Source organism: Sebastes fasciatus, chromosome 8 (genome assembly GCF_043250625.1).
Source record: "Sebastes fasciatus isolate fSebFas1 chromosome 8, fSebFas1.pri, whole genome shotgun sequence".
In the NCBI taxonomy this organism is placed as follows: Eukaryota; Metazoa; Chordata; class Actinopteri; order Perciformes; family Sebastidae; genus Sebastes; species Sebastes fasciatus.
Window position 1 is genome coordinate 6260685 of NC_133802.1, and position 26742 is coordinate 6287426.

The window sequence follows — 26742 nt, forward strand, 5'->3', positions numbered from 1 at the left end:
GCTACACTTTCGAAATGACTGACTGCACAAAACGGACAAATTGTGATTCCTTGTTAACAAAGTGACAAAACCTTCTTCCAGACCAAAGTGTATATTTCAGAGACGAGATATGGCAATTGTCAGCATATGTACTGTTTGTTTGTAAAGTATTTCTTCTTTTTAAGTCAGGATGATTACGACCTCACCCATATCAAGTGTCTTCTGTTTGTCATTTAACTTCCAATGTGAACTCACCATGATGTCACCTTTCAGCAGCAGTGCCGGTTCGATGGTGACACACAGCCTCCTGCCTCCGGTGCCCTGAAGGTCACTGTAGACAACACAGCACACACAAACAAGCCTATTAAATAACTACAAGGAATGCAAGTAGATACAGTATGTGACCAAACATGGACAATGTGACACACTGTGAAAGATTGATTGGATGTTTAGATCATGTCCCAGACTATTATTTAAATGATTGATTTTAGCACCATTTTGATCATGTTGTCATTAGACAATGACTATATTCACATTTATTAACCTGGAAAGGCCTTGAGGTGTAAACAATAAAGTTACAAGATATGAGTTAAAGGACCAGTGTGTAACAATTAGGGGTCTCATTCCCATGAACGGAGGAAGAGATATAACCCTGGATTCAAGCTATTAGTGCCTATTACAACTTTTCAGGATCTAACGATATTCTATATTGATATAGTGTTCATACTGGGAAGTTGATTTGCCTCAAAAGAAATTGTCTGCTGATTTACAGACGTCTCTTTCCCAATGTAAGTCTATGGGAAAAAGTATTTTAGGTTCCAATGACATCACGTATAGGACACGGACGTTGTAGTACTGCTGTTTGGGCACTATGAAAATTTGCTTCAAAGCCCGGCGCTCATCCTGGGGCTTTGGCGGATCCCCTCTCCACGAAGTCCGCCATGTCGCATCGCCATGTTTCAACAGTAGCCCAGAACGAACAATCCTAACACTGTTATCTTCCCTGCTTGGACCAGTCTAGAACGTTACTCGCTCCCGTAGCCGCCGCTCTCTCTCTCTCTTGCTTCACCACTCAGTTCCCACGTATACACACTCTAAGCACTCTTCTCTTACAACAACTGGCTCTAGAGAGGGTCATTCGCGTTCTCGCGGCGGCGGCCACCGCAGCAGTCCTACACGCTTGGCACATGGGAGAAGTTGTAATCTGCAACCTCACCGCTAGATACCGCCAGATCCTACACACTGTTCCTTTAAAAGCTGGATTGAGAAGAAAGATGCCCTGGCTTTGAGTAATTTCCCTCACTCCTATCTCTTTAATTACTCTGTGACGGTTTTGAAACCGATCAGCTCACGAGCGAAAACACCCCAGAGCCAACAAATATGCCCCAGTTTATCTGTGCTACCAAGTCGGCCATATGACAGCAAGAGAGACTCACTATATGCCTGAAGTGTAGACCAACTGCATGGACTGGTAGATCTTCAAGAAGGGGTAGTAACCTAGGAGGAGAAGGAGGAGGAGGAGGAGGAAGAAAAGTCAGACATAGCGAGCATTATCAGCATGAAGATAGAGGAATGTGTTGTCTGCCACCCTCTCCTTCTGGACTTGATCAGCAGATTAAAGATAAACAGAGTAGTTTGTGTGGGTGGAGGGTGAATGTGACCACTTATGAGAGCGCTGCAGTCTGCAACATTGCTGTGATTCAGTAGGGAAAGCTTGTCAGCTGCCAGAGCTGCCAGCACCACGCCAAAACAAACATCCCATCACATATAGGCTATAGGCTATGCATTTTATCTGCTAGTCGGATCAGACAGGAGAACAGAGATAGAGGGTACATCTCAGTTCACTTAATTGTATTCATGTTTCCCACCATCATATCTTATTCCTTTTCACCGAGAGAGAGAGAGAGAGAGAGATGTGGGAAAAGATGCAAAGAAAAAGGAATAGATGGAACACAAGACGTCTTTCCTGCTTGGGTGTCATCTGTCGGTGGCACAGCTGGATCAGCTGCCAGTCAGCTTCAGTAGCTCTGTGTTTCCATGCCTTAGAGTTTGTATTTGCAGATAATGTGATGTAATGTCCAAATAATAACGCTCTGCCCACAAAATACGTCATCATGTTTGCTAACAGAAAAGGGATCTATAAGGGAATAGAGATGCTCCCATAACGACACATATACATTAGGAACTGGTAGATGTCTGTTCTGTGCTTTGATGATTTGGCTAAAAAGACTAAATAAACACACCTCCATCACCCTGGAAGTTGGGGAGTGACGGGATGAGAACTTGGTGGAGGAAGAGAGGGCTGCTATTCATCTTGATCGCCCCGGACAGAAGGCCCCCAAAGTAATAGATATACCTGAAAGAGAGAGGGAGTGAGAGAAATCGTTGTGATATAGGCTAAGTGAGATAAAGATGGAGAATAACAATAACAGATGGAGACTTGAGATAAAATGAACAAGTATCTTTAAAAGAGAGAAGAAAAAATGCAAACAGCCCCGGAGCAGACGATGCTGTTGACAGATAGCCAGCCAACAGTGGTTTCTTCAAAGGAGAAAGTGAGGCAGGTCAAAAGACAAGAAAACACATCCTCTAAGCCTAAATATTTCACATTTCCTAAAACAATTTGCCCATTGGTTGAGAAAATATTTCTTGTGTCTGTCACAGCTGAACTTGAGTCAATCACTTGTCCTTTTCTTGACACAAGTTTTATGCCTTTAATATGAGTATGCAGACCAGTCATCAGGAAAAAATTTTGGCATTGTACATTTCTGCAAACCACGGACAGAGAACAAGTGACGTAATGGGGCGGACGTTTTTAAGTGGTGTAATAACGAGAATAAAGAAAGTCCACAGAGGGCGGTGGATGGGTCAAAGAAACACAGGACTTTCACCCAGGAGACTGCTGTTTGTGTCCCATGTGAAACCAAAAGTAAACGTTGTGTTTACGCTTATTACGTAACGTTATTACGCTTGATACGCAGCGTTACGTAAGAAAGTCTGCTATGGGCAGATGTTATTTATTTACGCTAGTTACGTTGTCACGCTACGTTGTCACGCTACGTTGTCACGCTACGTTGTCACGCTACGTTGTCACGCTACGTTGTCACGCTACGTTGTCACGCTACGTTGTCACGCTACGTTGTCACGCTACGTTGTCACGCTACGTTGTCACGCTACGTCACGTTGTTACGTCGCGTTGTAACGTTGCGTTGTTACGTCGCGTTGTTACGTCGCGTTGATACATCACGTTGTTACGTCACGTTGTTACGTCACGTTGTTACGTCACGTTGTTACGTCACGTTGTTACGTTTTATTTTAACACAAACTATGATAATTTTCTAAACTTAACCAATTTTTTTGCAACGTTAATCACGTGGCATTGTGGGTCGCTGCAAGCGTGATACAAGGCTGATACGAAGCGTATTTGTGAAAGATATATTTGGTTCAGGAATGTCAACATTCAACGTATCCCGTGGTTTACAGAAACGTACGATGCCAACATTTTTTCTGGCGACTGGGTTGGAGTATATGAGATTACTGTAAATGTATGAGTGTGTCTGAAATGTCAGACAGCTAGAGCCAGGCTGGCTGTTTCCTTCTGCTTCCTGTATAAGCATATTCCCCAAAAGGTCAAATCTATTCCCTTAACTATAAACTGTGAGGATGTAAATGTACTGTCGTGATTCATTCTCCCTAGTCTACGTCAACTTGACATTTTTTAAAGTCAATGAAACAATGATGGGAAAGCAGAAAGGAGCAGCCAGTGAGCTGTGACAGTGACAGTGAGGCAGCTTCAGCCATCTTATTATTTACACCTACATGTCAAAAATGTCTGATGTGAAAAAGGCCTAAACCTGAGGTTCAAGATGAATCAAATCCAGCAGTACACATGAAAAGCTTGAGGCTAAAAGCTGTTTTAAATAGGATGCTAAAAGAGGATGCATATAAGCTCTGCTGTGATGTGGGATACCCTCAACCACCGCCCCCCCCAACCTTCATCACCCCATTGCCAATTTCCCCCTCATTCCATCCCGTGGCCTCTACCTGTTTTGGGACGGCTGGAGGGAAGAGGACACCTTATCTTCACAGAACTTCCTCATGGCGAGAGTACTGAGAGCCTGGTCCGCCCTGCACAGAAATGCACGCAAACAGACACAGACACAGACACAGACACACACACACAGACACAGACACACACACACACACACACACACACACACACACACACACACACACACACACACACACACACACACACACACATGCTTTAGCCAATCATTTCCATCATGGGACTTGCACCAGACCCTCTAGATGCCAGAAAGTACATGGAGAGGATACAGCTGGCAGTAGCTACAGGATAAACCAGTTTCCACTGATTCCTGCACAAAAATCCGCTGGGCTTAATTTATCAAATGACTTATCAACAGAGTCTGAATGGAAATCATTGTGCTGCGTACACTTGAATTAGAAGACACTAGATATACTGTTGCGATACATTTTTAAACATATTTGGCATGCACATGTGAACAGTTGAATTTAAATCCAATATGTTTTTTGCACGTCAGTACAAAGATCGTTAATATGTTCCATGTGTGGATATTCTGATGAACAAGAAAATGTCAAAATGTGGTTTTGGATGTCTCCAACACACACACACACACACACACACACTCACCCTGCGGAGATCTTGCTGTAGTGCATGTAGGCTGCAATAATCACACCTGTTTTACCTTTGTTGCCCTGTAGGAAGAGAGAGGGGCAAAGTCATGATAAGTACAGACAGCTGATCTTCACAGCTTGTAATGTGTGACATTTGTTTTTTACTGCAGGGTTGATTTTTGATAGACACAGTTAGGCAGAGAGAAGGGACGACATGGACAAGCAAGGGACATAGAAAAATGTGGACAAGCAGTTTGAATTCAAATTAAAAAGTTCCCTGCTGTGTTTTTTTTTTTTTACACCGGGTGCCCCGTACTTCCTGACACATTCCAAAGACATTCCAGCCTCAAATTCCTAATGCGACCCCTCCAGATACCAATAAGAAGGCTGCACCTCCACACTGAGCACAAATTAAAGCTTGTTTTGCTTCCTTGAGCCTCTCACTGGAGGAGTCTTCATTGACAAAAACGCTGTTTATTCCCGTCCCCCTGGCGTGATCTGCAGCTGGGAAAGAGTTGCCTATAAGCTGGAATGTTCTGGAAAAGTCAGCAGACCACAGAAGTAGTCTGGTTTTAGTATTTAAATTCTCCTAACCAAAACCAATAAAGAAAACATCCAGACAAGCCGTGGGAGCTCGGTCGCCCTCTGTGTTAGCTGGTCGCTGTTTGGTAACGGTGGAAAAGTTCAAGTCACCACTACTTTCATGAAATGAGGACATAAAACGAATCGCCGAATGATGTGGAGGTCGAGTTTGACAGAGTCTGATGCAGATTGTAGGGTTAATTTTCTGGCTCACTGAATTATAAGGTGCACTCTGCAATTTTGGTTTTAGTCAAGTTATATTTTAACTGCAATATCGAACTTAATTTATTGCACTTTACATCAGAAGCAGTGAATGAAGAGATTAAGGCTGATTAGAAGTACAAGCAAGTGAAAGAAATTGTAACTGTCGTACATGTTCATATCCATGATGGCAGTTGCAGCGTGTAATCATAAAGAAGCATTCCGGTGGTTAGTTGTTTATTTCTGTAACATTCCTCCATACTATGTTACTAACCTTTCCAGGTGGTGGAATGCAGCTTTACATTTAGTGTATTTAAATATAATTATATTAATATTTAATTATAATTAATAATAATAAAAGTATTTCCATTTTATGCTACTTTATACTTCTAGCCCACTCCATTTCAAAGGGAAATGTTATATTCCATTACATTCATCTGGCAGTTATTTAGTTGCTAGTCACTTTACAGATTAAGATTTTACATGCATGACATAATTTATCTATAAACATGATGCATTGTTCGTAGGGCTGTCAAAGTTATCGCGATAATAATAACGCATTAACGCAAATTAGTTTTAATGCCAGTAATTTCTTTTACTTATTAACGCAATCGATCTTTCATAGGTTGTAGCGGGCTCAGTTTTAAAGCTAGAGTGAAGATACTGGCATCTTATGAAACTAGAAAAACATAAGGAATCCGTTGGTACCAACCATGTCATACTAGCTTGTTGTGAAGGAGGCTAAATAATGCTAACGCAAACTTGCGCAAAAGTTTGGGAAGGAAAAACTGGCATGGCCATTTTCAAAGGGGTCCCTTGACCTCTGACCTCAAGTTATGCGAATGAAAATGGGTTCTATGGGTACCCACGAGTCTCCCCTTTACAGACATGCCAACTTAATGGTAATAACACTCAGTTTGGGGCAAGTTATAGTCAAGTCAGCATACTGACACACTGACAGCTGTTGTTGCCTGTTGGGCTGCAGTTTGCCATGTTATGATTTCAGCATATTTCTTTATGCTAAATGCAGTACCTGTGAGGGTTTCTGGACAATATTTGTCGTTGTTTTGTGTTGGTAATTGATTTCTATAAATAAATATATACATACATTAGCATAAAGCAGCATATTTGCCCCCTATCGCCAGTAAAAACTAGCGAATCATCACTATTTACAATTCAATATATGTTGCTACAAAACTTTACTCATTACTGCATGTCGATACATCTGCCCATTTCAGAGCCCCGGGAAACAGCTGGACGTCCGTCTAGAAAAAAAAAACACGGCGGCCCCCCTGAACTCTGACCTTGCAGTGCAGGACCACCACGTGCTGGGGGTCAGAGGTCAGCCACGTCTCCATGGCCTTACATATGGCACAGATCTTATCCAGCGGTGGGGCGTGGAGGTCGGGCCAGCCGAAGTCTTGGACCTGGTGGTTGAGATGGAGAGAGAGAGAGAGAGGGAGATCGTGTGGTTGGAGGTAATTAAACTAAAGGTTGTGAACTGAATTCTCAACATAGAGTTACGAGAAATACAAGAATAAAATCTCCACCTTTGTATTTAGTCGGGTGATATCGTGGCGCCTCTCGGAGAGGTTCAGGAGCTGAAACAGAAGAGATGTTTGTAGCCAGTTATCATTTTATCATGGTTGTGGCAGACAAAAAAAACAATAGACTGCCAATTTGCGGGTTGCTCGGTGTATTTTGCAGCTTCCTGTGGCTATGTGTCAAAACATATTGTCTCTATTGTGCAACAAGTCCCTCACCAGAAACTTGTCCTGATGTTTGGACTTGAGCATGGCAGCCACCTCCTTCAGGTTAACACGGTATCTCTGCTCCTCCAGCTTCGGGGGGAAGAACACGGAGATGATCCTCTCGGTGATGTAGGTCAGGTCGAAGTCGTAGTGGCGCTCCATCACTCTCTCCATCACGCGGTCCACGCTGAAGCTCCTGGAGGAACAGAGAAGGAAAAAATGGAGGGGGAAAGGAAAGAGGAGGAGAGAGAGAGAGAGCATGGAGTCGGGTTAAGAGAGACACAGAGAGAAAGGTGGACATGGGTCAAAAAATTTGAGCGTTACAACAGGTTGTCTGTGGCGGCTCAACACGAATGTGCTCCATCACACACAGTTTGACGAAACTCGTGGCTGAATGAATGGAGAGAAAGAGAAAATAGGGGATTTTTGTGACATGTAGGTCAGATCAAGAGCCAACTTGTTTCACCACATGATTGACGCTAAATCTTCCTGAAAGAATGATGAAGATGTGGCCATTAGTCTGAGGAGCAAGTGAAGGACAGCGGAAACAAAAAGGACACTGATTAGAGCAAAGTGGTGCAGATGTGGAAACCCATAGTCATGGTATGCATTGAATGGTTTCTGTAGAAAATCCCTCTTTGGAGGCAGAGCAACAGGCACTTCAACAGCATGTATTATACGAAATGCATGAGATGACCTTTACCTTGGCAGGGTGTTTCTCTGCTTGGTATAGGTCAGAGACTTGGTGGAACCCTGTGGAAAAAAACACAAAGATACGGTTGGTTAATGAGGCCATCCCACAACCCACATACATGGTTCAGTCAAGCTCAGATGCCTGGTTGGTTTTATTCTTATCAGACTCATCAAGAAGAATTTTTTTAATTTATTTTTTTATTTTAAACCTGCAGTAGGCAGAAATAATAACCTTTCAGCATGTTATAATTCAAGTGTTCTGAGAGAGAACTAGACTTGTGCACCTCCTCATGGCTCTGTTTTCAGGCTTTAGAAAATCTAGCCTGTGAAGGGAGGCTTTGGCCAATCACAGGTCATTTCAGAGAGAGAGCGTTCCTATTGGCTGTTCATTTAACATAGGCAGCTGTCAATCACTCGTGAACTCCAATCAAGTGTTTTCAGAAAAATCTTTTAGTGTACTGTTTAGCTGTAAAATGAGAAAGTTTGTGACCCGGCAGCCATGTTCATGAGATCAGTTGAGGAAATACTAAGCACCGCCCACCAGCTGGAGAAAACATTCTAATTTTACAGCTAAACAGTACACTACAAGATGTTTCTGAAAACATTTGAGGAGAGAAATAGGCATCACAGTAACAGAATATTGATTCGTATTTTATCAGCGCTGCCTAGTTTGACCATTTGATCGGAGTTTGCAATTGATTGACGGCTGCCTCCGTTGAATGACCAGCCAATAGGAACGCTCTCTCTCTGAAATGACCTGTGATTGGCCAAAGTATCCTGTCACGGGCTAGATTATCTAAAGCCGGAAAACAGAGCCATGAGGAGGTGCAGAAGTCTAGTTTTCTCTCAGAACACTTGAATTACAATATGCTGGAAGATTATTATGGATTTTCTGCCCAATGATGCCAAAAATATTCTGCCTACTGCTGCTTTAAACAATGATGTCAATATTCATGTCCCCAGGGAGTGAATTCTAACACAATTCTCACACAAAACATCAGATCTGATAGGCTGATTGATTGCTATGAAATTCACTGAACCCGTTCATGCTCCCTTAATGATGCAACATTTCCTTTTGGCTAAGAGATCAGCTTTGAGATGTCTCATCATCTAGTAGGCAAACGTGTTTTCCTTGACAAAAAGGTATGAGGGTATGAGGAGGACAAGGGGATGGAGGACGGGAGGTTAAAGTGCGCTCACCAGGTGCTGGATGTGTCGAGAAGGAGCGGTCCCTCTTCGCTGAAAGGAGAAGAGAGGAGAAGGATGGTGAGAAGGAAGTAGGGCAAAGGGAGGAGGTCGGAAGGAGGTGAGAGAGAGGAAGAAAGAGGGGAGGAGGTAGAGAGGAGGAGGGGGGACACAGAGGAAATAGGAGAGAGTTAATTAAACAAACAGACTCTCTAATGGATAAACATTACTACTTCCTGTAGCAACATCGACTACTTTTTTCTTGCAGACTGGAATCCTGCAGTGCTCCAGGAATGAACCGGTTTCAAACTGGGTTGAGGGCTCGGCTTCCCAAAAGGAATTCAGCAGGAGGAAACCATACAGTGGTTTTGGGAAACCATACCTTGTAACTAAGGCCAGACAAAGAGGGAAAACTCTTCTAGACAGAACGTTATTGAGGAAAAGAAATGAAGGGGACTTACCAAATCATTGGTGGGAGCTGGGATGCATGCCGAGGTCACCTGGAACATACAAAGAGAGACACATGTGAATACAACGTTCACACATAGCCTATGGGACAAAGACTGTGTATTGTCTCTTAAATGTGCTGCAGTAGCAGTTTTTTCCACTTATATCTTAATGATTGATTGAAAGACAACTCATAATGAAGCAAATAAAGTAATAGTAAATGGTATAACATTTATTCAGTATATATTATACATGTTATACATGGTGAAGAGGTATTAGCATGACACACAGTACAAGGTTGAAAGTATTTCAAAGCTGAATCTCAACAGTCAACCAAGTTAAGCTGGTTGACTAAATGGATTTCCACTTCATTATACAACAAACAAGACAAATTAAAGTATTTAAAAGAAAAAAAGAAACTTCGTTTCATGTTGCCGCCATGTTGCTAATTCAGACCGTTCAAAGACAGGGTCAAAACATCGAAAGCACTACTTTATTCTGAATCCCACGTTACAGCGTTTGTTAACTTGCTGGTAGCTTCTGCTAGCTAGCTACTGGCTCAACATTAGCATACCAAAATGTAAAACTTATCACCAAAGCAAACACGAAAGACATTATCTGCCTAACCTGTGTTCTCCTTTAACTAACTAACTAGGCTGATAAAGTCTCTAGTGTTTGCTTTGGAGATTAGTTTTATTTGTGATGGTAGCTTTGGTATGCTAATGTTGAGCCGGTAGCTAGCTAGCAGAAGCTACCAGCAAGTTGTGTAAACAAACGCTACAACGTGGGCTTCAGAATAACGTAGTGCTTTCGCCGTTTATTTTCTTAGCGACCCTGTCTTTGAACGGTCAGAGGAGGAAAGACAGGGGATCAAAGAGGAGAGAGGACGGGAGATGGTGAGACAGCCAGCTGGCCTCAGTGCCAGTCGGAGGGCTCTTTCAGTGCCACAAGCCAACGTTGCAGTAACGTTACTGATCTCCGTAGTGGCAGTTTATGAAATGGACTGTGTTGTCCTTGGTTTTAACATTGTAAAACTCAAATTTACCTCCAGGAAAAATACAATAGTGTCTCCTATTTTTTTCTTTTTCTATCCTGTGTCTCCTCAGTCTCCGTCTTTCACGGTCTCTACCGTTGTATCTGTGTAACTCAGCCGAGCCAACCAACCTCGTGATGTCACAGGCTAGAGTATACTGCAACATGGCAGCGCTCTTGCCACAAAAGATTTTTTTTAAATGCTGACATTTGACATGTTTGGTATAGGCCTATAATTGTTCATTAGAATGGAAATCCATTTAGTAAACCAGCTTAATTTGGTTAAGACTCTTTCACTTCAACTTTAAGAGCTACAGTACATGATGATGAATAGAGCACAAACACTGTCTGTGAAACTACTTAGATGCACTCATGTGCCACGTAAATACAAGTACAGCTGATGTTTGAGAGCATGTTTAGAAGATGTAAAGTATGTGCAAATGTGAAGCCAAGAACACAGCTGGAGGAGCACTGGGACAGAAACACACACACATACAGAGTAACACATCCAACTCCCATGTTTGTTATGGGCCTACAGGTCAATGAACTGTGACCAAAGGAAGCCAGAGCAGAACAGCAGTCCTAATGAAGGGGGGGGGCTGAGAGCCACAGTCATGCTTACGTAACACACGCAACACATGGACACACACACATGCACACACACACATGTGCACATACACACACATAAAGCAGTGTTCCCGCTACACAGCCCTTTTTTGACTGTTTATTTGGATACAGGAAAAGGGCAAGGGCTGTGTATTTCTCATTGTGCACAAAAGGGAAGTTACACAGGCCTTGAACCTGTGGGTGTGTCACCACTGTGTGAGTGTGTGCGTGTTGTACAGTTTGTGTTAATCTTCCTTTCTCCCCTTCTTTCTTAAGCATCAAGCTCAGTCTCTTGCTGTTGCTTAACTACGGACATCAACAGGAAGCCAGAGGGACAGATAATGAGCTAAATTGAGACTGGATAGAAGTCGCAGGAAACAGGTTTATTTCGGCTATCAAATGACAAACTGGACAATGTTCCTGTGTGACTCACTCTGAGAATTAATGTTTTTTTTCTCTATCTCCGCAGGGAAATGAATCTCAAATCTTATCCTGTGTTGTGGTTCTTTTTTTATATCTTTTTTTTATACCCAGCCTGAACCCAATTCATGACTAGATAGGTTTGAGCTTGGTCGGGGGCTCTAATTTCTCTCAGTTCCTTCTGGCTGACACAGATCCGTTTCATTCTATTTTTCTGTTTTCAGTTTTTTTTTTTCTTAAATCAGAGCATGACAGCGTGAAACAATGCATTGTATTTAGACATAACATCTAAAAGTCCCTGTTTAAAGACAGCCAGTTTGACTCTGCAGCAACATATGAAACTCATCTGTCATGATTCAGATGTGGCTTTCAATCAGCTCCATCCTCTTTACATATTGCAGGGCTGGGCTTGATTTTTTGGGCCCTTTACATGCTCTACCATCATTCTTCTAAACTCAATTTCAACTACCATGGCAAGCAAGCAATTACCTTCTTCCTGTCCCGGTCAAATATCTCTTTCCCTCTATTTACTCGTTGACTCTTATTAAAAGGAAAGACGCCTCTCTCTCTCTCCTCTACTGTCCAAATCTTGTGGGCAGAGCAGCTTGCAATAGTGAGCAGATAGGTGTTTAGTGTCTTAGTGAAGGACCCTGTTATTTTACATAATGTTGCACATCTACTGTACAGCGCCTTCTCCAACCTCAATGATGCTTTCATGCAACTGTGACACATGAAGTCTGACCTTAAAATGCAGATATTTCCGTGATAAACCTGGATCAACTTTTCAGCTGCAGCTTCCTGTTATTTTTAGTACAGCTGTGTGGCAAAATATATTTTTAGATGAAGTGAAGGAAGTGGAATGCATGTCTGGATTTATCAGCCTACATTTCTCTGTCTCTCAGAACTTTACTTTCACTTTATCCATCAGAATGGGTAAAGCTGCATGTGTACTTTCAACACGTTCTCCCAACTCCTAGCTCGTCTAATATGGCCGCTTGGTCAGAGGCCCTACGCTTCAGCTTTTGGACCCAACCATCTGCCCCGACCTCCTCTATACGTGAACTTTATCGTCTTCCATGGCCACGTAGAGCCATAGTCATACTGTAGTTTGATGCATACACACCCACTGACCAAGCTGTCGTATTTGACGAGTTGGAAATGACTCCCGGGACTGACTAGGCACGTTAGCAGCGCATGGTGGCTGCCTCGCTGAACTATCGCGTACGGTGTCCACATTGACAGCGTTTCTGCTGCCAGCCTTTTCTTTCTACATTGAGTTTGCCTTTCATAATGGCCATTTCATTTCATTATAAATGTGATCTATATTTATTTTAGACAGAAAAAGGTTAAGAAGCGTGTGCTCATTTGTAAATAATAATAATAATCATCTACAATTAAAACCCTGTACTTTATTCATTCATGGAGCCCTGCAAGTCACTGCATTTTCTACAACACTGTCTTGTAAATATTTCAGAATAAAAGCCTCTTGTTAAGAAATTAAGGAATACTGTCCACAGAAAAAAAATGCCTGGGGGCTTTTATTTTGAAATGGAAGCAGGAAGTGTTGATTTAAAAATAAATATCTACTTTTTTTCATGTCTGTGACATATTCTACAGATGTCTAGACATTGAAACTGTAGTAATGTTGCTGGTATGATGTCAATATACGGTCAAAAGAACATTTTCACTGCTTGTTTTTACGGACGCCTGAGCTGCGCTGCTCACACGGGCAGTGTGGCTGCTCTAACCTGTTAACATGGGTGCCGAAATAAAAAAAACAACAGCTGCTGATGTTCCCTGTGTGGCCCGGCCGTGAGAACGAGCTGGTACCTTGGGGCATTATGAAACTGATGATGGTGAAATATATTTTGAGAGAATCATCTATCCCAGGAGGATACCAAGAGAGAACAAAGTCAATTGGGAAAACTGGGAGGTTTGGCAAGTACTGTATGTCACCGGTTCTCCTCATTCTTGCTTTGTGGGGCTTGATGTGCCGAACATTCAGTGACAGCCATGCCACAAAACTTGTAATGAAATCTGGTGGAAAATTCAAGCAATTCAACTAACCGCTGACAAGACAAAAGAAAACCTTCAAGAAGCATCCACTGGTTCCAGTTACTCCTTAACCCTGGAAGTAGTCCATATTGTTTCAAATTTCCAGTTGTTATGACTTTACAGTTACCCAGTTTTTATTTTTTTATTTATGAATGCATCGTGAATCAGGCTTTACCTGGGCTGACACTTTCACACTGCTCATTGAGCCATTCCTTCTTCTTCTTCTTTCTAATCGTTCCCTCTTCTCCTCCATTTATTCCTCTACATCCCTCTCTCCCAGTGCCCAGTGAAGGGGCCTGCTCAGGGTGGCCGCTAAGCCAGAACAAACACACCACACCAGATTCCATCTCCCCAGGCCAACACTTACGCACAAACTTCCTGCTAATGGACCTCCACCCATCTCCTCTCCCTCCAATTTTTCATCCCTGTCCACATCCCTCTTTACTTTTACTTTTGCTATTTTGTGTTTCTGCTACTTTTCTCTTCAGTTATGTCATATTTCTTCCAAATGTTTTACTTTGATTTTGTGTCTCTTCCTCTATGCTTTTTCTGCCGTTTTTTTTTTTTTTTTTTTACCTCTTTCTTTTCTTATCATCTCTTTTTTTCTTGCTCAAGTCTCTCACTCCAGTTTCTCCTCTCTCTTCCTTTGTTTATCCTCTCCCCCTCCTCTTCTCTCGACCTCAATACTTCCGTCCTCTTTCTTCCCTTTCTTTTCTTTTCTAATCGATTTCTAACAAACACCTTCCTGTTTGTCTTCGTCTCACCTTTCGACTTCCTACCTAGATTTCTTGAAATCTTTTCATTCACTGCACCTTCCTTTAGAGCCTCCACTGTTGTTCTTGTGTCTTTATAGTCCCCGGTCTTGAAGCGTTTTAAAACTAGAAGGTCACAGCATGTTTGATCCCCAGTAACCAAATATCCTTGAAAAAGACAAAGACCCAAGTCTAGCTTGTTCGAACTAGCTCCGGATTCAAGTGCCGGTTACATGCCTGAAATGTTTCTTAGTAAATTGAAAAGTAAACACTGAAGTAGCTCAAGAAAGAGTAACGTGACTTGCAGACATGACATGACATGCATATTACTAGGGATGCACCGATACCGATACCGGATCAGATATCAGGCCGATACTGACTCAGGACTTTTTACCAAGTTGCTGGTGTGAAATGTATTATTTTAATAATGAATCAAAATTCTGTTAATTTTGAAATTTGTTTTACCAAGTTGCTGGTGTACAATTTATTGTTTTAATAATAAATAAAAATTCTGTAAATTTCAAATATTTTTACCAAGTTGCTGGTGTACGATTTATTATTTTAATAATAAAGTTAAATTCAGTTAATTTTGAATATTTTTTTTACCAAGTTATTGGTATACAATTTATTATTTAAATAATAAATAAAAACTAAATTTGTATAAATAAAATAAAAAATTGAGTTTATTTGTTCCATTTTGTTTTACAAAGTTACTAAAGCAACGTTTAAGTCAAGCCTGTATCGGTTTCGGGACTTAAAAAGTTGGATCGGTGCACCTCTAAATATTACTTACTTTATTATTGCTATAGTATTATCATCTTTCTGTAAGTATAAGACTGCTCTCAGCTGCCTCCTCTCAGGTGGGTCCAGCTGGCGAGGCTCAGAGAGCCCTGACCCCCATAACCCCCCCTCCCCCTTCCTCCATCCCTTTCCCTGCCCTCTTCACTCCATCTCCATCTGCCAGCCCTCTTTCTCTCTTTCTCTCTGTCCGTTTTGTTTTGCAGCAGTGGCCCTGGCTCTTCCAGCTCTTTACATGCTCTTTGATCCATCAAAGCCAGAAGAAGCATAGCTAATGGATAATGCACAGCTTTCTACTCTCAACGCATGGCTTAAGAGCTGTGGCTCCAAGAGGGATAACTAGGGGGTGAGGTAGCAGCCTTGGTATGTTATTAGTGTGAGAAAAAAGGGTGTGTTTGTGAGAGCCTGCGACAGTGAGATTCATAGTGATTCAGTGTGTGTGTGTGTGTGTGTGTGAATACAGTATATGATAAAAAAAATAACATAAATTTATTATGTTATTTATGATATATTTATTGTAGAAGTTGCAGTTTGAATATATTCACTCCCCTGATTAGAACATGTCCAGCGACTAGAGCTGTCACTACCATACAAAGAAATGTTCAATCTGTTACGATTTCGAAATTCACATAGCGCAAGCAGGTCGTGCCTTGTGCTCCAGCATGGAGTGTTCCTAAAATACACTGTCCACATGACCCGTTGCATCTTTAAAGTCCGGGTAAAGCAAAAATAAATATACGTTTGTCACACCACAGACTCAGCCAAATTTGAATGATAAAAAAATCGCTATGTATACAAAAAAATAAGCAGTATTGTCTGCTCTGAAACGCTGGGGGCGTGTCCGCGTATACTGTACATCAGAGTGGCAATATGTCATCCAGAGCAGGCTCGCATGACCACGCCCCCTTTTGGGGGAAAACAATCCTGTGTCCCTCATAGACGGTAACAGAGTAAAGAGAGGAAGTTGAAACATGTCTCCAAACTTTAAACAAACCGGTAATAGTAATAACGCTATGCCCAAGAGTTGCTGTGTAGTTGGTTGCACCAACAATAATTTCAAAAATGCTGATCTCCGATTTGTTCCCCTGCCGTGTCCTAAAAACGATATAATAGAGTGGTTTTATGGCTCCGAATCACAGTGTAACATAAGGAGTGCTGTGGTTATCAATGGGGCTAACCCACTGCATGCCTGTTGCCATGGCCACTTGCCAAAACATCAGTAATGTGAGATTCGACATCATGGATGTAAAAATCAGGAATAAAGGTAATAAGGCTAATTGCTGACTTTAAAACACAACTGCCTTATAGGAATATTTGTTTATCACTAAGAGAGGCACCATGAATGGACAAAACATGAATTCCTAAATGTATTTTAGGATTCAGCTAGTGTGTGTTTTTTTAAAGTGGCAGCTACACGTATCTTGGCTACTTCTTCTGTGGTTCTGTCAAATGAAGCATGTCATATAATCCATAGTGGCCAGTGTGTATTGGAGCAGTATGTGTGAGTTAGTACAAAGCAGTGGGTCCCTTTTTACCTACTTAACAAAGAGGTTGTGCAATGAGCAAAATGGGGGGAAAAAACAGCATAAACTATTGCACAATCAAACACAGGCCAGCCTCTACGCAGCAAGAATTCATAGCTCACCGAGCAGTAAGATGTGACAGTCACTACATCTGTGACCAACTGTTGCAACCATCGAGATCCTGATCAAACCATATCTGCTCCTTAGTTACATGTGAATGCAGAACTCATGCAGCATTTCCTTTGATGGTTGGCCTTAGGCTTAATAGTGTCCCATTCCTTAAGCTCTCTTGGGAGAGCCAATCAGAGAGCACTGATGAAAGCCTCAACGAATCAGCGGTGAAATACGATGCTGGTCGCGACCTTGTGTGCTTTCGTCGTCACCATCATCAGTGAGCGAGCTAAAGAATACAGGGTATGGAAGTAATGTTGATGCAACAGGTATGTCAGCACGTTCCAAATCCAAAACACCAAAACAGAGTCCTGTACTACCTTCAAGGCAATAGAGTGCTGCAGAAATGAGTCCTAGAACACAGAAATGAGTTAGCATTTTAGCACTTCTGGTTCCCTGATCTGGAAGTCGATTAGATGCCTGAAATAAGGTCTGTGGTTAACATACCCTCTGTCGTAGAAAAAAATACATCAATAAATACCCCACTCGTGAATTAATACTCGTTTTTTACTTCTGCCGATTGCATTCACGCTTCAAAAATCATTTTGGTGTTCATTTGTGAAGATTATCTTGCTGAACAAAACGTGTAGGTATCATAAACGTTTGTTTGCCACAAAGCTTATTCTATACAATAATCCAAATCCCAATGGAAAAATCCCTTTGGCGATGCTAACTTCCTGGTTTGCCTACCAAAATACGTCGTCCTGGAGCACTCTATTGTATATTACTCAAGCTTGTCAAGAGTTTGAGTGATATGGTATACCTATATGTCTTACACCTGTTTTCTGTCATAGTTCAAATTCCAAACAGATGAAAAGAATGCATGTTCGTGTCCCGTGTGAAACCAGAAGTCAACTTTGATTTATTTGTCACGTAATTTACGTACTTAAGTGAAGCCACTTGCGGTGTTATTTTAAGCCTTTCCTAAACCTAAGGAAGTTGTTTCCTTTGAAGACGGACATTTATTTTGAAAAGACCGGATGCATGTAACAAGCGGAAATTGACACGTGTTGCTGGACATTTGTTGGAAAATGAACGAAAAACAAGGAATAACTTTTTCGTAAGATATCATACAAACTGTTGTATGAGAATATGTTTGTGTGTGTGTGTGTGTGTGTTGTGACTGGGCTGGGGGTTGGCAATTACATGCTCTATTTTTGGACAATTTCACATGTATCCACCTATTAACTAAAGCCTTATGGTTAACGTGGGTGGAAAATATTACCTTTGCTCTTGCTCTGTATAACAATCTGTGTTGCAAAGCTTTGAGGGGTTAGGGAAGCAATTTGGTTCTCATAAGATGATAGAAATCACACTTACACACTGACTTACTGCAGTTGTACTGGGATGGCACCCAAAGGGAAATGGTTTGGAAAGTTGTTTGTCACGTGGGTTACATGCAGGCTTGGGGAAGACTGCACATGGTCTCTGTTCTGCACAAACCTGCAGGAGTCATTTTATGGCAGGGTTGAGAGTTACCTGGCTTAGCTTTATGACGATCCTTCAAACGCACCCCACATGTCTAATGCCTCTTAATCATGACAAGGTGGACTTCACGAGAAAAGCAGAAAGCACCCGGCCTAACACGGAGGGGACTTCAAGGCCACGGCTAAGCAAAAACAACACCTATAGGTGAAACACTTCTATCCTCCGGACTCAAGTGTCCCGTATCACACTTTTAGTGCTTTTTCTGTATGTGAGGCCAGCTAACAAAGCGTTTATCTGTGTTTTCTTTCTTTCTTTTTTTTTAATTTTTCTCCCTGTTCAGCATGTTTTCCCTCTCTCACTCTTTGTCTCTTGTTCCCACACTTTCTTTTTGACCCCAAAAGGGAAAGAAAGGGGTCTCTGTCTCTATGCTGTAGCTGTTTCATTTTCGCTCCGAGCAGCTGAGAGGAAGGCCGAAGATATCGCAGGTCACATGGGTCCCTGTGGTGGAGCTTTAATGACCAAGTGGGATGCAATTCCCTGGTATGGAGCTGGGGGGTCAACACTTTGGACTAACACGGACTGAGCACACGTGCACAGATATACTCATAAAGCTACGCAGATGGAAAGCAAAAACAGGAGAACGCACATGTTGCTTGTACGGAGAGTTTTTAGGTACATTTAGAAGGCCAAAGCATATACATACCACAGCTGTGTTTTGTGGAGATTATGTGACGTAACAAAACGTGTAAGTATCATAAACATTTGTTCGCCACGGAGCTTATTTTTTTCAATAATCCAAACCCCAATGGAAAAATCTCGTTGGCTTTTGTTGAGGGAACCCGTCCAATTCTACCTTCCGGGTTGGAAAAACACGTCTTTTTTATCAAAATCACTATTTTAAAATCACAAGAGCGACAAAATAACTTAGAATTTACATAAATAACAGAGTTGTAAAGCGAGGTTAGATGAAAGATTTTGCCATCATTGGGCAAAAATTTCATAATAACATTTCAACATATTGTTGAGAAACTTAGACTTCCTAAGCACATACACACCACAGCGGTGTTCTCATCCACCCATCTTTAACCTCCTCCCCGGCCAAACATGGGCTGAAAGCTCTCAGCTGGACAAAAATAAACACGGGTAAATAAACAACGTGGGAAGACATTGGTCGGGATGAGACTGGGAGAGGTCAACAATTGAAAAATGAAAATCAACTTCATCCCTGTCATTCATCCTGTTGATACGTAGGCACAGATACAATTCCCCCCAAAAAGCAACAACTTCACCTCCTCTTCAGCCTCGACAGTGTTTACTATCTGCACAAAAACGCATTCTCATCATTCAGACAGAAATCGTGTATTGTCAACAGTTGCTTCCGGGGTCATCACCCTCTGCAGAGCACCACCACAGCTCACAAACAAGACCTCTCTGTGGTGAAAGTCTCAGGGTGTTTTCACACTTTGTCCCTCCGAACGAACTCAGAGCGATTAGTCAGCATTTTTTGCGTACATGGGAACTGTACTCAGATCTCCTCAGGAGGTGGTCTGAGTATGGTTCGATTCAAGTCCCCGTTAATCTGTGTATTGTGGACACAAAGCGCTCCAGGTTCGCTTTGCCTTTTGCCATTGTATTTTAGCCCTCTAGAGTTGCCGCCGTAGACCGAGGACCAAGGAGCGAGGAGGGATCTATGAGGAGCGACGAACGAGGATACACGAGAGAAGACTTCACAGAAGTCTTTTACCGACCGACACTCCTTTTTATTGTTACTGATTGGACGCTGCTGCCGACCGGACTGATCTGATAACGCTATGTGTCAACATCACTGGAGATTCATACCAGAGTAAAGACATATCACAGATTTAAAGGACTCAGTCCACAGTATAAATACAGACTGCAGCTGTTATTCATGTGCAGGTATTTGTCAGGTCTGCCAGTGATAACTGTCTGTCTTTATTAGTATTATTAGTACAGTTCAGACACAAAAGTCAAAAGTCTTGAGCTGTTAAAATCGACTGACAGCTGATCCAGCGGTGATCAGCTGCTGCTGTCATCAGAAACGAACGTCACTTCACGTGACGCTTCAGAGGAAAGGACATTTCATGTTTCCTTGGAAAAAATGCAAGTGAGGGAAACGTGGATGCAATTAAGAGACTTGGGATGTACCCACGGAGCCATGGCAGCTAGTGGACGAGGAGTAGTTTGGACCGTAGAAGAAACTACTGCACTTCTCCAGATGTGGAACGAAGAACAAATCCAACGGCACCTGTCTATAACGCACAGAAACGCTGAGGTTTTCCTCCAGTTTTCCATTCATATGAAAACGAGGGGCTTCATTAGGACCACACTGCAGTGCTGTGTCAAAGTAAAAAACTACGTCAAAAGTACTTTACCGCCCGCGATAAAATGAGAAAAAGCGGGAAATCCGCTGACTTTAAAAGACACATGCCCATTTTACGACGAACTGGACAGTATTCTGTCCCTAAAAATGTCATTGAAGGGGGAAAGCATTGACCAGCAGTGATGAAGGAAGGAACTATAGTGTGAACAGAGAGAAGACTGAGGCCCCATCAGAGCTGAAGTGGACCAGAAACAAAACTGAGTCCCTTTTCTGTTGGTTCACTTTTTGGTCCACTTTAAGAGGACTGAGTTTGGTTCGTTTGAAAAGGACTAGATGTGAAAACACCCTTATTATGTCCCTCTGATTTTTTTTTTCTCTTTCATCATCTGAGGAGGTGAATTTAGACAGTACGGGACACGAGGCAGTTGACAGGAATTAAAAGCCGGTACAAATCATTACAGTGGATATCACTAACATCTGTGACTCATGTCCTGCACCAGTGTGGGTGTCAATATTTAAGATCCCTGGTAACAGAGATATCCAAACGGTCTCTTCCTGTTAGATTCAAGACTGGCCAAACCCACTGGCCAATTAGTGCGGCTTACGCCCCTGCTGGTACACACACACACACGCACACGCGCACGCGCACACGCACACGCACACACACACGCACACACACACACACACACACACACACACACACACACACACACACACACACACACACTGTGGACTGGCGGGGTCCCAACTTGGCTAACTTAGCTGTCATGCTTATGGTTTTAACTCTCATCAACATCGCTCCCTCACTTGTTCATTCCCTTGCCCCCCAACACACACACACACACACACACACACACACACACACACAGCTTTAACTCAAAACACGCCAGCCTATCTCGGCAATTACCAGAGCTGTCTGTGATAAAGCGGTGACTCCTTTAGTCCTGGGAGACAGTCCCCGTCTCTGTAATGTTAAAGTGTTGGATCGTGTTATCCTGAATGACTCACACTGATGAGTATTTGGTGAAGTGCAGAGCCTGCAGGAGGGGATCCAGAGGTCCGGGCTCAAGGCCACAAAACTATAACCACAGATTACTCACTTATTGATGTTACTCAGATTCCCCCCGAACTACAATTCTGTGATTAGTTCCAGCACCTATTGAAATGATTCAGAAGGCTGTTTACAGTAAACTGTTTGAATGAATATTTCAATGTTGTTGTTTTTTGCCTTGTTGTAAATATTTCAGCCATGGCCCACAAAATCGTTAAACACTATATGCTGTGGCTGACATGTTTTAACAGCAATGAGTGACATCTTCCTATAGTAACATCACTGCAACAACCGGGAAGAGGTTTGACCATTTGACAGGAAGTCTGTAGGGTGAGGGGGATGTTGGGTCAGCTGTGATGTGTGAGCTGCATGTTGGGAAAACATGGACTATACGGTGCACTTTTTCTAACCATTATTCCATCATTCCATCTCCTCATCACTTCCTTTGTTCCGTGTCTGTTAGCCAGACAGAAATATAAGTGACATGGACCACGGAGGGAAATAGTTCCAGCAAAGAGAGAACAGGGCTTAAAGCGGCAGTAGGCAGAATATCTTTTGGCATCATCTGGCAAAAAATCCATAATAACTTTTCAGCATGTTGCAATTTAAGTGTTCTGAGAGATACTTCTGCACCTCCTCGTGGCTCTGTTTTCAGGCTTTAGAAAATCTAGCCTGTGACGGGAGACTTTGACCAATCAAAGGTCATTTCAGAGAGAGAGAGTGTTCCTATTGGCTGTGCTCCGGCTGGTGGGCGGTGCTTGGTATTTCTTCGACAGAACTCAACATGGCTGCTAAACAGTACAAGATTATTCTAAAAACATTTGAAAAATAGGCGTTATAGTAACAGAATATTGATTCATATTTGATCAGCGCTGCCTAGTTTGACCGTTTGCTCAAAGTTCACAAGTGATTGATTCGTGGCTCTCATAGACGGCAGCTGGATGGCAGACTCCAGATCAGCTCTGACTGCTTGTTTTCCTCCGGTCTGTGAAACCTTGCAGATGCCGTTAGGAGCACCGGAGGACACAGAGACACGTGATTTTTTTTGCAGATTAGTCAGGATATAGGGACTTTTTTTGAACTTTCTTAAATCATATTTGCTCCATTTCTACCCACTGCAGCTTTAAACAGGATCACAGACAGAAAAAAGTAGTTTGCAGACTGTTTCCTCTGCTGTCGCCCTTTCATCTAGAATGCATTTTCTTTACTCAAAATAAAGAGGGGCTGGGGAGTGGGACTCCAACCACAACTGTCCTGATGAAAGGCTTTTAGGTCTGAGAAACATCAGGAGGGTTTTGTTGCTCTTTCTCTCGTCCCTGCATCCTCCCCCCCACTTCCACTCCATCTATCTGTACTTTGATTGTACATCCTCTTCTTGTAAAGAGGAGCAGGCATTGCAAACAGTTCACAGCTTGGTCTTGTGTAAAACGTATTTTGACATGTGCGGCGGATAAGGACGAGAGACGAGGGCAAACCCTGATACACAGAGGGGAAGCAGGGATTGTAATTACTGTGATACACAGCTCTGCTCTGCCAACATACACCATCTGTAGGATGGCTTATCACTCAACCTTTTTTCCAGTCAGGACTATTAGAGTTTATGTTATAGTGTGCTCCTCAGACAAACAGACAGTGAGGAAATGATAAATTCAAGCAAATGGTAAGCCAACAAAAAGAAGGAACATAGTTAGAACATAGTTGGGCGGCTGTGGCTCAGAGGGTAGAGCAGGTTGTCCACCAATCGGAAGGTCGGTGGTTCGATCCTCGGCTGCTCCGGGTCACATGTCGATGTGTCCTTGAGCAAGACACTTAACCCCAAATTGCTCCCGAAGGCATAGCCATCGGTGTGTGAATGAGTATTTAGATTAGATCCTGATGGACAAAGTTGGCACCTTAGCAGCCTCTGCCATCAGTGTATGAATGTGTGTGTGAATGGGTGACTGCTGACATGTAGTGTAAAGTGCTTTGAGTGGTCGGAAGACTAGAAAAGAGCTATATAAATGCAAGTCCATTTACCAAGTCCATTTAGTTAGAAAAGTTGAAACCACAATGCAAAGGTCACTGGAAACTGTGTCTAAACGTTTCTAGCTTGGTAACATTGGTAACCAAGGTAACCTATCACCTCCAAATAGTTGTAATTTGTTTATGGATTTGGGCCCTGTACAGTAGAGATATTAGTGTGGTGCAGGAATGAGCCCTAAAACCTTAAATTGTTGTTTTTTTTAATGGGATTTTGGTTGAAATAAGGTCTGTCTAAGATAATAAGATTAAGAGATTATAACGTTTTGTTCTACATTATAAAATACGTCAGTACATAACCCATTTGTGAATTTTGAAGCCTTTAAGTGTTTTAAAAAAGGCGGTTGCTAACAAGTGGATAAATAAGACTACTAAACGTCATTGCGTCGACTCGTCTGCCTTTACAGCCTCGTTGTGTAAACTCGTGTTCATGCGTCTGCAGTGTAGTTTGTTTACAGCCTAACATTAGCTCTTAAGCTACATTAGCTAATGGCATTGCCAATTACGTTTCGAGGGAGCGCATTGTCTCCCGGATTACGTTTGTTTTTGACGTATTACACGCGTAAGTCTGCCTAGAGAAGGTCAGGGTGGATGGATGAAACCAAAAGTAACATACTTATTTGAACCCAAACCACGCTCTTTTACTAAACCTAAACAAGTAGTTTTTTTTGCCTAAACCTAAACAAAATTGAGAAAACGGCAAAAGCGCCACTATAACGGTGATATACGCGTATGTAGAAATGTTGATATGAAATGTATTTTTCAGTTCAGGAACGTTGAGATTCAACATATCCGTGGATTGCAGAAAAGTACAATGTCAACATTTTAACCTGGCGACTGGGTTGCACACTTGGTCTGGTGGTAACAGTCAGCCAATCACCACATAACATTGAGTCAGTCCACTCCATGTCCATCTCTAGTCTAATCTACTTGTCAGCCAGACAATAATAGTCAAAGGGTTTCAGCCATACAGTCATTGAGTGAACCATTTCTCCTGTATCAGTCATGGAGTGTTTTTCCCTGACCAGCGGAAATGCCTCTTCTTGCCTAATTAGACAGACGGGCCAGTCAACTCGTCACAGGCTGTATTTCACTAATTTTAATCCTTCCTCCTCCCACTGTTCCCCTCCTCCCTCCCCTCCCCATCTCTGTGTCTTTCCCCAACCTTCCCTCCATCTCTTTGCCCCCGGGCCCCAGTCTCTCTCTCTCTCTCTCTCTCTCCCCACAATTCCCTGTGGACTACATTTTCCACTTGGGATCAAAGATAAGGAACTGTTCTCTGAGAGAACATGCTGAAATAAACTTGTTTATGGCCAACACATTCTCACGGCAGTTCGTGAAATAGTCACGAAATTTAATCTATTTGATTTGTGTACATATACGACTTTCAACAACACGTGACGCACGTTTCAATTACCGCTCCAGTATTTTCAAAATAAAACTACGTAGTTAGGTTTAGGAATAGATTGACTCGGATAGGCTTAGGCAACAAACTACTTAATTAGGTTTAGGAAAATAACGTGGTTGGAGGTTTAAATCACTCTGGAAGTGCTGTAACTTAAATACGGAAGTTACGCAACAAATAAATCAACTTTGACTTCTGGTTTCACACGGGACACAAACACCGGTCTCCTGGGTGAAAATTCTGTGTTTTTTGACCCACCCATCCACCACGACCTCCTCCTTACGTGGCGTTCACCACTCTTTATACTTCCCGGTTCACAAATACATGGATTACATACAAATTGATTTCGTGCTGACCATCACAATTTTTTTTTTAAATTTGTGTCTATGTAGAGAAATCAATATATTCGATTTCGTGACTATTTCAACAACTGCTATGCGACTGGGCTGTTATGGCCTTCTGTTTGTGCGTGTGTGTTTGTGTCTCAGTGTGTTTTTAATAGAATAGAGATGGGTCAGCTGGAGGCTGTTGACCTTGTGGGCAAAGAGTAGAGAACAGGAAAACATACTGTACTTTACAAGACTACTTATCATCACCAATCATTCTCTCTTTAGGAGGGGAGTTTGAGAACGAGGGGTTTTCCAGAGAACCGGAGCAGAAGCACTGATGGGATACTGGACGGTGTGGTAATGAGTTGATTTGTCACAGAGCTTACGGCAACACTAGACGGCTGGAGATGCAAATAGAAGCCTGGGGAGAACAGGATGGCTTACAGATGACAGAGGGCAGATCTCCAGATGTGTGAGTGCACATAAACACAGTAAATATGCTCACAGAGGAGGTTGAAGGTGGTCGATTCATGCACAAGGTTCTAGGTAATAACTGCCAAATGTGAATGAGGTGCAAGTGAGGAAACACCTTGAACTAATACGACTTGTAACACCAGTAAGAACAGCTGTTTAGTACAAGTCACTCCCTATAAGGCTAAAGCTCATCAGCTATAGGCGGGCAGACAGCTGGGATCTGCTATTTAGATCTTTACGTCTCCATCGTCACAAAATAATTATTACAGATTGATGCCATCCCAGCTCCATCCCGACTTAGATTTCCCCCTACATACATGGTTAGATAACAGCTGAGATGAACACAGCAGCCAGTTCATCCCCTCCCACCCCTTATCTGACCTCTCCCTTCCTGGGCAACAGCGATGGATATCGCTCTCAAACAACCAGTCAACAACCACACATCAGGCAGTCACAGTAAGGCTAATAAACAACATCCTGCTTCTTTCTGTAATCAATCCTAACAATTAAGTTTACCCAGAATTTATGTAGAACAAAAATAAATAAATGTTTTTGCAATGATTTGCTGTTTTATCTGCTCTATTGCAACATTTCTAGATTTACTTTCCAAAAGGAGATAACAGTATGAAAAATGAGATATTCTAATATCATGATTGCAGCCTTTTAGTGACCCAACATTGCTCGTGCCATTTAAAATAAATAACAGGGATAGAGTTTCTCTTCAGCCCCCTTTTTCTCCTCCAGAAATAGTTAGGGAAACAGCTAGCCTGACTCTGTCCAAAGCAAAGGTGTAGTAATGTCAACTTGTGAATTGAGTAACATGCAAGAAACCATTTCACCT

General features: G+C 42.3%; 1 protein-coding gene across 3 annotated transcripts in view; it reads right to left on the reverse strand.

Moving 5' to 3' along the window:
• The window catches only part of tns2a (tensin 2a), a 68299-nt gene that overhangs the window by 15425 nt on the left and 26132 nt on the right, over window positions 1-26742 (reverse strand). For all 3 annotated transcript variants that reach the window (XM_074642967.1, XM_074642966.1, XM_074642968.1), the window contains exons 4-14: window positions 9512-9550; window positions 9066-9104; window positions 7876-7925; window positions 7185-7368; window positions 6972-7022; window positions 6726-6848; window positions 4655-4719; window positions 4024-4107; window positions 2223-2335; window positions 1416-1476; window positions 235-310 (exon numbers count right to left, since the gene is read on the reverse strand). In XM_074642967.1, coding sequence (XP_074499068.1) covers window positions 235-310; window positions 1416-1476; window positions 2223-2335; window positions 4024-4107; window positions 4655-4719; window positions 6726-6848; window positions 6972-7022; window positions 7185-7368; window positions 7876-7925; window positions 9066-9104; window positions 9512-9550 — 885 coding nt within the window. The remainder of the gene's footprint in view (window positions 1-234; window positions 311-1415; window positions 1477-2222; window positions 2336-4023; window positions 4108-4654; window positions 4720-6725; window positions 6849-6971; window positions 7023-7184; window positions 7369-7875; window positions 7926-9065; window positions 9105-9511; window positions 9551-26742) is intronic.